Source organism: Pinus tabuliformis, chromosome J (genome assembly GCF_031772625.1).
Source record: "Pinus tabuliformis cultivar Carrire ecotype Pingquan chromosome J, CPIR1, whole genome shotgun sequence".
Lineage (NCBI taxonomy): Eukaryota > Viridiplantae > Streptophyta > Pinopsida > Pinales > Pinaceae > Pinus > Pinus tabuliformis.
This window is the reverse complement of record NC_142295.1, coordinates 1,426,834,155-1,426,848,317: the sequence shown is the minus strand read 5'-3', so window position 1 is coordinate 1,426,848,317 and position 14,163 is coordinate 1,426,834,155. Positions and strand designations below refer to the sequence as shown.

At 34.8% G+C, this 14,163-nt stretch overlaps 1 protein-coding gene across 1 annotated transcript; it reads left to right on the top strand.

The window, feature by feature from the left end:
- The first annotated feature begins 3,126 nt into the window (after positions 1 to 3,126).
- On the top strand, positions 3,127 to 11,598 carry LOC149232708 (uncharacterized). Its single transcript, XM_089381982.1, is given in 3 exon segments — positions 3,127 to 3,698; positions 4,966 to 4,976; positions 10,996 to 11,598. Coding segments are annotated over 3 exon segments (1,068 nt in total). The 5' UTR covers positions 3,127 to 3,244.
- Positions 11,599 to 14,163: the final 2,565 nt, after the last annotated feature.

The following is a 14,163-nucleotide window of genomic DNA, read 5'->3' as shown; positions in this document are numbered from 1 at the left end:
TACATGGTCCAGAACTACAACACAATTAAAATTCAAAATTTTAAATTCATATATCACAAAAGGGACCTTCGACAATAGTGGTTCTCACATCACTATGCTTGCATTTGCAACCTCACTTGCACACAGCTTGCTAAAGGTCCAAGTTTTGTCTCCTCTTTAGGCTTGCATTGCACCACATGTTGTACATTCTTCATTATCTCTACCTAAATATGTAGATATTCTGCATCCTCTATTTGATTCATTTATCTTTGATGTCTCTCATCACCCAATTAATTCAACTCTTTTGGGTTCTTCATTGCTTTAATTTTTGTTGCTTCTCTTCTCTTTTGAGTTCCACTTAATAATTTCTTCCCAACTTCTAATAAAAATTTATATATCTCGAGTAAGCACCTTTTCCCATTCTTTTCATTATCTCTAGCCATTCTCTTTGGATTCCTATTGTGTTGAGATTTATCTAAGGATGCCACTTGTGTAAACATCTTATACATTTCTCTTCTCACATTGTGATTATTAGTGCAATGTTTTCCAATCCATGAGTTTCTCCCTGAGCCAATAATACAATCTTTACAATCTCCTTTTTACATGCTTCTCAACACCACACTATTACAATCTCTCACAACTTCTATCCATCAATATTCTCTCTAACATGAGTTGTTTATGCCTCTATTTTTCTTCTCACAATTCTTATGTTTACCTAACTATCTTTCATTATGCCTCTATTTTTCTCCTCACAATTCTTATGTTTATCTAACTATCCTTCTTTCTTTGTGTTATCCAAATTATGAAAATCCTTTTCCATCAAATTTCTAAAATTTTTCCTTTAAAAATATTCTAAAAAAAAAAAAAAAATCAATTTTCCTTAACTTTCAAATTTCTCCTATAATAAAAATACATTCTCTTTAACTATTCTTCCAAAAAAGGTCCATTTCACTAGAATCATCTTCACCAACAATGCATCCATTATAACTTGATTTGATACCTACAATTATGCAAACTAGAATGTTCAAAAATAAAAGCAAATGCAACAAACAATAACCAGAAACAATTCTAATTTAAATTTAACAAGATAAATACACACCAATTTTTCCATTATTATTAAAATCATAAAAGATTTAAATATTAACTCATTGTAATAATAAAAAAAAAAATATTATACTACATTCTAACCCACACTTTTAAATGATCAAGATCATATAACACAATTTAAACACGAGAGACATAAAAACTTTTATATATATTTAAATTTTAAACTATGATAATTGAGTTCTAATCCATGAAACTCCTCCCTATTTAAATTTTAAACTATTTAGTAATGATAATTGAATAACCATTCATAAAACTCTTACCTATTTACATTTTAAACTATTTAATCATGATAATTGAGTTCTAATTATCTTAATCTCTTAAAGTAAGTCGAGCATTTATTTCATTAATCTTACTTTCACATAACCATGAATCACGTGTCCAACTCTAAGATGCGGCATCACAAAATTTTGTGGCTTGAATAGTCAAATTTTTGAAAGAAGAAGAAAGTAATCTTTAAATTTAATATTTTTTTAATATAAGATTACGTTGTTAATTAAATATATTTTAGAAAAGTAGAAAAATATTATTATCATTTAATTTTTACCAATGATATTTTAAATTCATAATGAATATAATTTCTAATAACTTTGAAAATTACCAAAAATATATTTATTCTAAAAATATAAAATTATTTTCTATATCCGGGTAAGTGTATCTTGTAACGTAACTATGAACTTGTTTTGAAAAGATCCAAATGACGTATTCGGTCCATAGGAAGTCATAGCCCATGCGCAAAATAAGGTTTGTAAAATGGGGATATTACAATTTCAAGTTACCTTGGCTTCTGTTGACTTGCCACCATTTTGGGATATCAAAGATGCATTTGCTTTTTATTTTTGAATTCTTTGGTGTGGGTTGTTGGAATTGAGTTTGTCTATATATTATATATACCATCTTAAAAGTTAAGAGTATCATATTATATATATTTGTTTTTATTTTCCCTACAATTTTACTGAGATAGGAATGTTTGTGTTTTCGAATAATTTCGAAAGTCTTTATAATTTTACTGAGATTGAAATGTTTGTTTTCTTAAGAATAATTTCAAAAGTTAAGAGTGTGATATTATTCAAAAGTTAAGAGTGTGATATTATTTATATATAGTTGTTTTTATTATTCTTATAATTTTATTGAGATTGAAATGTTTGTTTTTTGGAAATAATTTTTATATCAAAGATTGACTTTTTGTTTTTTTAAGAAATATATAGATTTGTTTTTATTTTCTATAATTTCACTGAAATTGAAATGTTTGTTTTTTTAGTAATTTTTACGTGAAAATTGACCTATTTATTTTTTGAAATAATTTTTACATAAAAATTAACCAATTCATTTATACAATTTTCCATAACAATAACTAATTTTAATCTCCAATAAACCACACTTTTATATATATATATATATATATATATATGAAAACACTTATATATATATATATATAATTATAATGTAAACCGGAAAATTATTTCACTAAATGTTAAAATTTTATTTTAAAACAAAATTAATTTATAAAAGAATAACTTCTAGCGTTAGACACTTCATGGGAATCTAAGATCAATTCCATCAAATGTATAGAAATTATAATATTTTTTCAAAAATATATTTATTTTGACTTTTTAAAAATAAATTACCTCACAATCAATCATTTGACGACGAATAATTCAGGTTACATATTAACAAATAAATGAATTAACAAAAGCTCATAATCAATCATTTGACCGATCATAATTGAGGTTAGGTTTTAACACATACATACATGTATTAACAAAAACTCATATCTGGATCAAGGTAGTGAGCGAACGCTTTTTAATACGTGTTGAATTTTTAGAGAGTAGGCGCATGTTTTTTAAACAAAACGTGCTTCTAATGATACGATAAAGAGTTGGGACATCAATTTGATTTATTTGCACATATTATCTCAAATCCACGCGGTTTGCTTTCCCGTATTCCCTCTCGTGATCAACGACGCCAAGTTAGTGGGCTGTGCTACCACTATAAATCTTAATTTCACTTCCCTCAGCTTTGCAGTGTCCACAGAGTAAAAGAGTCGCGATTGCCATCTTTGCAAATTCTGCATCGACATTCATTGAACACAGATTCATGGACAAATCGAATCAACGAGTGAGGCAGCCACATCCCAAAAGGCTTCGAATTCTTCTGTATCATGGGTGCTAAGTGCAGTTCTAGTTGCTTCGGGTCTGCAGTTCTAGTGGTCCCTGAGTCGGAATCTCTGTGGCCGAGGTTCAAAAGGCGTATAAAACAGAAAAACGAAAACCAGTCTTCCAAGCCAGTCGCTTTCTCAAATTACGCTCTCGAGATTTCTCCTGTTTGCCTTATCAGCGGGAAATGGAATGCTTTGGTGAATATTGCGTCGATTTCTCGAGACGGAGAATTCGTTCCTATAATTCTGTCACCAGTTGGGAAAGCAATGTCCAGTGAGAGGCAGCCCACCAAGCAGAAGACTCAATTGAGATGAGATGCAGGAGAGATTAGGTAAGTCATGGATCCCAAGATTTCAGTGAAGTCACTCAAACTCCAAGTTTGGACCGAAAAACAAGACGAGGCTGCCGTGAAAAAGTCGGATCACTGGTTGTGGATTCGAGTGGCCAAGGTCTTTAGTGTAAGGTCTTCGTTTATGCCGGGCACGGTTGGGCGAGCGGGCGCGGTTGGGCGCGGGCGAGTCGGACCGCACGACAGTCGAACGAGGGCGCGGGCACGAGCAAGCGAGGCGCGTGGGCGAAGGTGCGGGGGGCACGCGAGTCGAGCTGCACACGGGCGGGCGAGCGAGCAGGCGCGCGAGTTAGGCTGTACGCTGGCAGGGTGCGGGTGCGGACGAGCTGGCCTACACAGGAATGCGACGTTCAAGCACGCTGCTTGCGACGAAACCTGCGACACTTGGAAAAACATATGCGATGAAGAACTTATACCCGTGGAATGTTTGCGATATGGATAGGAGGGCCGACTCACATAGAGGGCGGGCCGACCCATTTGTAAAGCGTTCAAGAGGGTGTGTAAACACATTTTGAGTGGTCGGCGGGTGAGCCACCACCCACACTTGCACGCATATATATATATATGTGTGTGTGTGTGTGTGTGTGTGCGTTTTGGAGTTCATTTGGCATCAAGCAATTCGATCAAGCTTCTTCACTCAAGGCGCAGAAAAGAGTGCACTAGAGACAAGAGGAAAAGCGCACTCCTCATGTGCTTAAGGTTGTCTTGTGCACAGGTTTAAGGTTGCACGTGGGATGAAACGAAGGGTGGGCAAGGTGTGCCCATGACTTGGTGGAAGTGCAGATTTGTGTAAGACTTGAGGAGGGAGTCTTGGTGACTCGGGTGAGCACCCTCCCACCGTGCAAGGTGTGCACAAAGGTTGTAAAAGGTTGTTTTGCCTATATTGTAAGATTGGCTAAGTATAGACTTGGATTTTGCCAAGGATACTTGTGAAGCTTGTATTATTGAAGAAAGACTGATTAATATATATATATATATATTGTTGGGCAGACTCATTGTTCAGGAAGTTGCCCTTCCCTTTATACTATGCAATTGTTGTTCTCTTTTATAATTGTTGATGATAATGAATGAGTATGGGTGTTCATTAGTATAAAAATTATGCATTATAATACTTGGTTGCGAAACACAAACTAAGTAAGAGAAAGTGAATTAGGCATAGTCCATGAACATTAGTATTGGTGAAAAGAAAGTGTTCAGTGGTGCCGCACCTCGCCAAGAGCGGTTGGAAGACTACCGCAGGCCTAGGGGCGTGATAGGTGGTATCAGAGCAGGCCGATAACCGAATTGATGAGGTACTGATCTCACCACACTGTGAGTTGGTATCAAGGGTTCGGTTTGAAGCTGGTGAGCAGGGTTTCTCATGACAGTGGAAAGGGTACTTGCAGGTGAAGGAAGCCGTTTTACACAAGTAGAACAAGGGTTGGTTCAGGTTGCAGGCTACTTGGTGAAGTTGTTGGATGGTCGAAACTAGATCGCAAAAGAAGAAGAAGCTGTTAGAGATGGCGGCTGAATCTCAAGCTGGGTCTAGTCATGGACAAGATGCTACTCTAGCACTTATGGAAAAGACGTTGTTGAGGATGGAGGTTATGGAAACTTCCTGGGATAAGAAGATGGACTTGTTTGCTAAGGAGCAAAAAGCCAACTCAAAGATGAAAGAAGAGTTTGATGAACTCCGGACACAACATGAGTACACTGATCTTATGTGTACACAACTTGAAGTAAGGGTCAAGGAGGTTGAAGAAGCAAGGGATCAGGGTCTTGCAGAGATTGTGAACTTGAAGAAATCTCTTAACGAAGCGAGGGATGAGATCACGGTGTTGAAGAAGGCCGTGAGGCATAACTCAGGTGGAGGAGTGCCTCATGTGAAGGTCAAGGAACCGGAATCTTATGATGGTACAAGGAATGCAAAGACACTTGGCAACTTTCTATGGGACATGGAGCCATAGAAAATTTTAGGGGCGAATGTTCTCCCTTTGGCGAAATTAAGGGGTTTTAAATTTTTAGTGGGAGAATATTTTGTATCATAGTACATTTTTACAAATCACCTCAAATAGCCCTTGAAATTAGGAGTTACAACCTTCCATTCGCCCATTTTCAAGAATAGGTTTTATTTAAGTGAATCCATTCGCCCATTTTCAAGAATATTTTTTATTTAAGTGAATCCTATGGGCCAAAGGCCCAAATACCATATTTATAAAAGAGGTATGGTAAATTAATGAGAAGTATGGTAAATAAATAAAACATTTTTTATATTTACTCCATAAGTCGCTTTATATACATGCAAGGGTGTAAACAAATAAAAATATAAGTAAAGTGGAGGTATGGTAAATAAATAAAACGTCTTTTTATACTTACTCAAAAGGTATGGTAAATAAATAAAACGTCTTTTTATACTTACTCAAAAGGTATGGTAAATAAATAAAAATATAAATAAACTAGACGCATGATAAATAAATAAAACCTCTTTTTATATTTAGTTCATAACCCTCGTTCTATTTATGAAGGCTCAAGAAAGAGGTTTTATTTAAGTGAATCCTATGGGCCAAATACCATATTTGTAAAAGAGGTATGGTAAATTAATAAAAATAAATAAATAAAATCTCTTTTTATATTTAGTCCATAACCCTCGTTCTATTTATGAAGGCTCAAGAAAGAGGTTTTATTTAAGTGAATCCTATGGGCCAAATACCATATTTGTAAAAAAGGTATGGTAAATTAATAAAAATATAAATAAACGAGAGGTATGGTAAACAAATAAAACATTTTTTTATATTTACTCCATAATTCACCTTATATTTACGAACACTCAAAAATACTATGGGACAAATACCATGGACTAGATTGTTATTAATACCATGCAAAAAAACATTATTAACCCTAATATTAGTATTAATAAAAATAAAAATGGCACATGGTATTGACCCATGGTATTCACCTGGAATGTAGCCTATTTAAATCGGGGAATTAAACCAGCATAGATCCATCTTTACTCTAGATCTACTAACCTCTGAGAGGTATCAAATATCGTGGTATGCAAACTAGCATAGAGTGAAAAAATATTTGATCCGATCAAGAGTAAAAATGGATGTGTAATTTAATGTATGTTAAACATTTTAGCTTGGTTAAAATAAAAAATAAAATAAAAATCAACTATTAATTTTATTAATTTTTATAAATTACTAATAGTAATTTTTAAGCTCCAGTTTATGATAACCCATGGTATTGACCCATGGTAATACCATGATATTCATGTGAGCATAGACTATTTAAAGGGGAAATTCTATCATCTTAGATCCATCTTAATTCTGGGTCTACCAAGTGCTCAGAGGGATAAATAGATTTCATCCCCCTAAGAGTGGTAGATGTGGAGTTAAGATGGATATAGGTTGGTTTTTATGATAATGAAGATATTAAATAGACTTATGAAATTATATTGTAAAAACATTTTAAGGTGAACGGTTAAAGCATAGACATTGGACAAGTATATTTGTATACTTTTGTTTTAAACTGAAACAAATCCAGGGCTAAAAGGAATGGACTGATTGCACTAGTCATCCTTCTATAAATTTCCAACATATGCTGGAGTAAGCAGATTGTAATTTGGGTAATTTTTCTAATTGCAAACAGGAACATACTTGTGTATTGGCAAGGCGGTTACGAGATTGGCAAGGTGGTTACGAGGTCCCTAGAAGTGATGAATTTGAATTTTTCTTGGTTTTATATATAGTATTAGGTTTTTTCTCATGCTTTCTATGAATGGCATGGGTGAATTTTATCCTACACCCGCTAGGTTATCGATATGTAATTTCGGTAATTTTGATTACAAAAGATATTTTAAATAAATGCAATGATTTCATTTGTGTATTCAATAAACACAAGATTTTATAATTGAGTAAAATATTCGCCATGCCTAGTGACAGATTCGCCAAAAAATTATATATACATATCATATTATTAATAAAATCGCCTTCCATTTTTCCTATATACCATGGAGATTCGCCCATTTATTATACATGTAAATTTAGGGGGGGTTCTTAAAATTTTCCCTACATGGAGCAATACTTGGAACGGTTGGGTCTATCTGATGATGAGACAAAGGTCAAGGTAGCTGCTCAGTTCTTAACAAATGATGCTAAGATGTGGTGGCGAAGGAGGATGGACCAGATTGCCAATGGTAGTGCTGATGACATTACTTCGTGGGATGACATGAAGAAGGCTTTGCAGACCCATTTTAGTCCTCAAGATGAAACATGGGAAGCAAGGACGAAGATTAAGTACATAAAGCAGACCGGGAGCCTACAAGCATATCAGTGAGAGTTTGCAAGTGCAACTTTGGAACTTCCTGACATGGCGGAGAGGGAGAAGGTGTTCAACTTCATTATTGGGTTGAAGCCTTGGCCACGCAATGAAGTGAAGAGGTAGAAGATTAAGACACTTGAGGAGGCTTTTGCTACTGTTGACAGGTTGGTGGAGCATTATAATGAGACTTCTGATGACAAGAAGAAGAAGTCCGATAAACCAAAGGAAAAGAAGAAGGATGATGCTTCGAAATCGGATGATAGTTCGAAAACGAAGAAAGCCTTGAAGTGTTGGATATGTGCTGGACCACACACGGTGAAGAACTGTCCTTCTAGACTAAAGGTGGCTGTTGTTGCACAATCTGATGCGAAGAATGAAGGTGCTTCTGTGGGGATGATGTAGATACTCAGTGCTTCTGCTACTACGGAGGTGGTCTCTAGGAGGGATCCTGAGAGAAACAGATTGGAGTATGTTCAAATGAAGGTTGGAGGTGCGGATGTACTCACTATGGTGGATAGTGGGGCTTCTCACAACTTCATGGGTGAGGATATTGTGAGAATAATTGGGCTGAAATTTGTACCAGCAAAGGCACAGATGAAGACAGTGAATTCTCCTCCTATTGAAGTTCTTGGTATAGCTGAAAGAGTGGACACTACACTTGGTGAATGGACAGGGAAGGTTGACTTCACTATAGTGCGGATTGATGACTATGAGGTTGTATTGGCGATGGAATTCATGAAACAATTTGATGCCATGATTGTTCCACATTTAAAGAAGCTCTACATTTATGATGGAAGGGAAGATGTACCCATTGGTGTGCCAACCATTGGAGTAACAAGACCTGATTGTAAATTGGGAGTGATGAAAATGGAGGACGAGAAGAGAATGGGAGACATGAGTAAGCGGTTGTCTACTGTTGAGGCAAAGCTTACCGAGCAGTCATTGGTCATCAGGTCACTTTCAGATAGCATCTTGGACTTGTCAAGAAGGCTAGAGTTGGTTGAAGATGATGATGATGATGAGGAGGTGTATGTGAGGCCGGATGTCCAGAAGGGAGACCGGGTTGCGTATCTATAAAGGATGGAGATTGAGGATCCTGATAGATGGATCGAGTTTATTAGTGAGGGAGAGCCTTCAGGCTCTACTCCCTCTACATCTTCTTAGATGAATGAGAAGATGGGGCTCATTGTTAGCTGCTCATAGCAGTGAGTCCCTAAATATGTTGAGCAGGTATGATTGATGATGCAGGGATGGCTTGGCATCAAGCATCATGACATGTTGCAGATGAGATGGATGGAGTTTCCATGGACCTGAGCATGGTTTGCACTTATGGAGATAGATCCTTGATGAGTCACGAATGTGGCAGGTTGTTTTGAGAAATGACTGGTGGTGATGGAAGAATGTGCATTCTTATGGTTTGGGCGTGTGGTTGGATTAGCTACCCAACTAGCTTGAGTCATGAGGGGATCCAGTGTACATGATGATGTTGCTATTGGGATGAGATGTTGGCACATGATAGACATGTGTTAGCTCTTGTTGGAGTATCATGATAGAGGTTCACACGATGACACATGATGGGGTTGACACAGGGTGTTACAATGGAGATTGTGGCAATGAGGTCGATGATCATGGATCGAGATGATATCTGATATGTGACATACCGATGAGGTGTATGCCTTGGTATGGAGTACTTGGTGGCAGTTGGTCACTAGGATGGAGACATGATGGAGATGGAGTTCTACATATGTTGTAGGGATGTTTGCCGTATGTGGAGGAGTTGACATCATGGATAGTGATGTTCTTGGTAGATGGCTACTGGGATGGTATGTTGTCGAGGATGACAACGATTTCAGGTGGAGGAGGATGTAAGGTCTTTGTTTATGTCGGGCGCGGTTGGGCGAGCGGGCGCGGTTGGGCGCGGGCGAGTCGGGCCGCACGACGGTCGAACGAGGGCGCGGGCACGAGCACGAGCACGGGCGAGCGCGTGGGCGCGCGGGCAAAGGCGCGGGCGGGCACGCGAGTCGGGTTGCACACGGGTGGGCGAGCGGGCGGGCGCGCGAGTTAGGCTACACGCGGGCAGGGCGCGGGCGCGAACGAGCTGGCCTGCACAGGAATGCGACGTTCGGGCGAGCTGCTTGTGACAAAACCTGCGACACTTGGAAAAACATATGTGATGAAGAACTTATACCCGTGGAACGTTTGCGATATGGATAGGAGGGCCGACTCACATAGAGGCCGGGCCGACCCATTTGTAAAGCATTCAAGAGGGTGTGTAAACACGTTTTGAGTGGTCGGCCGGGTGAGCCACCACCCACACTTGCACGCATATATATATGTGCGTTTTGGAGTTCATTTGGCAGCAAGCAATTCGATCAAGCTTCTTCACTCAAGGCGCAGAAAAGAGTGCACACTAGAGACAAGAGGAAAAGCGCACTCCTCATGCGCTTAAGGTTGTCTTGTGCACAGGTTTAAGGTCGCACGTGGGATGAAACGAAGGGTGGGCAAGGTGTGCCCGTGACTTGGTGGAAGTGCAGATTTGTGTAAGACTTGAGGAGGGAGTCTTGGTGACTCAGGTGAGCACCCTCCCACCATGCAAGGTGTGCACAAAGGTTGTAAAAGGCTGTTTTGCCTCTATTGTAAAATTGGCTAAGTATAGACTTGGATTTTGCCAAGGATACTTGTGAAGCTTGTATTATTGAAGAAAGACTAATTAATATATATTGTTGGGCAGACTCATTGTTCAAGGAGTTTCCCCTCCCTTTATACTGTGCAATTGTTGTTCTCTTTTATAATTGCTGATGATAATGAATGAGTATGGGTGTTCATTAGTATAAAGGTTATGCATAATAATACTTGGTTGCAAAACACAAACTAAGTAAGAGAAAGTGAATTAGGCGTAGTCCATGAACATTAGTATTGGTGAAAAGAAAGTGTTCGGTGGTGCCGCACCTCGCCAAGAGCGGTTGGAAGACTACCGCAGGCCTGGGGGCGTGACATTTAGGGTCCCAAAGGTAAGACTTTGATTTTTAGCACAGATCAACGGTTACTAATATCCAATGTATTTAACTGCGAGGAATGTGTGGCTAACATTGTCCCGTTTGCCAGGAAGTTGCTTTTCACCGAAATGGACCAAAGGTTTCACAAGACCCTCTCCAAAGAAGTCATACAAAAGATACCAAAATGCCAGTAATGGAGCAGACCAAAGCACAAGATCAGATCCTGCAGAAAAGGGAAGTCGCAGACTCGATTCCGGGACCAATCGAGCACTTACCTAAGTCCAGTGGCACCTCCGTTGCAGTGGATTCTAAGAGCAGTAAATTGTCGAAATTTGTTAATTTTCCCATGAAAGTGAGTTCTCATACTACCAAACGTCAAGGGATCAAATCCACTACCCTCTCACAGCTTCTGCGCCTAGGTGTGAATAGAACTATAGGAAATTTCCAGCCTAAGAAGATTAATAGGGGGGCAAAAAGAAAGGGAACTGTTACACAGGACGCCAGGAAAGAGGGTGTAGGATATAGTATGGCTATAAATTTATTTGTCTTAATTATAATTATGGCATGCTTGATAGTGTTCTCAGACAGGGTTTTAGCCGTTTTATGTACTTCTATAGGGTGGTATTTACTTCCCACCCTACTAGAAAGAAATAGATCAAGCCAGCAGCAGCAGTTGTACGCGTTAACAGAAGCAGATCAGATTAAATGTTAAAACGCATGAGCGAGAAAATGCTGTTTTTTAATTTAAAATGTGTTTTTAAATATATAAACAAATTTAATTTCATTGAAAAATTCATCTAAATTTTATAATTTTAATAAGGAATTTTGATTATTCAATCATAAAAAATAAACAAAATAAAAAGCTGAGTATCACGTTGGAGAAAAAATGAAAATTTATTCTACTCATAACATCTATTAAAACCAATATAATTTATGAGTTAAACATAATATAATAACATTATTAATATTTTAAAATTTTATACAAAATTTATAAGTAATATGGTTAAACATAATATAATAATATTTTAATTAAGCAGATAGGCGTCCTTCTTATTGGAATAGGGGGCTTTAATTTTTTTTAATTACAAATTTTGATCCCAGGGTGTAAATGGAAACATATCCACATATTCTTGTTTAGTCACTAAATCAATGAATAAAATTCATTACATATTTAAATAAGTGTTTAAACCATATTTAAAATAATTTTTTACTAAAATAAAATTAAAATTAGGTAATCGATACTTAGATAAACCATTCTCTACTTGCAACCATTGTCGTGTTCTAAGTTTTATTTGTAAATTAAATAACGAGTTTTTAAGTCTGATTTTATTACAAATTATTGCCAGCTTCTGCAATTTTCCTGTAAATAAGGCTCATTAAATTACGTTTCTTTGGTTTTAGTACAAAATATTGGCCTTGGGTGATTTATCCAAACGTTGGCGATTTCTGTGATTTATCCGTAAATGAAATGAAATCTTTCGTGTGTTGTCTTATTTGTGTTCTATGATTTAAGATTAAATTAGGTAATTAATACTTAAATAAACCATATTTCATGTGTTGTCTTATTTGTGTTATGTGATTTAACATTAAGGTAATCAATATTTAAATAAAACAATAAACCATATTTCATGTGTTGTTTTATTTGTGTTCTGTGATTTAACATTAAATTAGGTAATCAATGCTTAAATAAACTATTCTCTCCCGTTTTACAAGCAACCATTGTAGTTCTACGTTTTATTCAGAAATTAAATAACCAGTAATTAAAGAAATCATTCCCTTTGATTTTATATCCTGTAAGTAAAGTTCATTAAATTAATTTTCTCTGGTTTCAGTACAAAATAATGGGCTTGGGTGATTTATCTGTATTTATTTAATTAAATAAAGATTCACATAAATTTGCAAACTAATATTGGGCTTGGGTGATTTATCTTTATTTATTTAATTAAATAAAGATTCACATAAATTTGCAATCTCTTAGAGAGAGTTTAGTTATTAGTCCTAAATTAAAAATTAAATCGCTCAAAACTTTGAATGATTTTAATCATGTAGTTTTATTGCAAGGTATTGGTTCATTTGCACATTTTCAATGTGATTTATCTATAAAGGACAAATTGTAATCTTAAAAATATAGTTATCTTGGAATTTACAGTAAATTATTGTTTCATTTACATATTTTCAATATAATATATTTGTAAATTACTCAATTTAACATTAAAAAGAAAATTTTTATTCTTTGAATTGAGATTTGAAATAAATCATTAATTATTATTAATGATATTATTATTAACGTTTTTGTTGTTATTAAACCTAATATCAAAATTTTTTAATATCAAATTTTTTTATTTGTAAATTGTTTTAGTTTGAATTAATATTAAAATCTAAAATTAATATTAAAATATTAACTCTCAACTAATATTAATTTTATAATTTACATTAAAATTAAAATCTAAAATTAATAGTACAATATTTACTTTAAAATATTAGTTTTAAAATTAATTTTTTAATATTAATTCTAAAATATTAGATTTTAAAGTAATAACCATAAATACTAATAACCATAAATAATGAGTGGGCTAACAAATAATAAGTGGGTTAACATAATGAAATTTTTTGAATAAATCGTGTATAATATTTCAAATAAAAAATTAACCCAAAAAATATGCAAAAGACAAACTGTAATCTTAAAAATATAGTTATCTTGGAATTTACAGTAAATTATTGTTTCATTTACATGTTTTCCATATAATATATTTGTAAATTACCTAAGTTAACATTAAAAGGAAACCTTTATTCTTTGAATTGGGATTTGAAATCTTTGTAATTATAATTAATGATATTATTAATAATGTTTTTGTTACTATTATTATTATTAAACCTAATATGAAAATATAAAATTTAATATTAAAGCATTTTATTTGTAAATTGTTTTAGTTTGAACCAATATTAAAATCTAAAATTAATATTAAAATATTAACTATCAAACTAATATTAATTTTAAAATATTAGCTTTATAACCTACATTAAAATTAAAATTAAAATCTAAAATTAATATTAAAATATTAGTTTTAAAATTAGTCTTTTAATATTAATGTTAAAATATTAGCTTTTAAAGTAATAATCATAAATAATGAGTGAGTTAACATAATGAAATTTTTTGAATGAATGATGTCCAGCATTTCAAATAAAAAAATGTTGAGTTAACCCAAAAAAAACTATGCATGATGTACATGCCTCTAACATTGAAAGAGTGTAAAATTTATTTATTTTAAAGGTGATT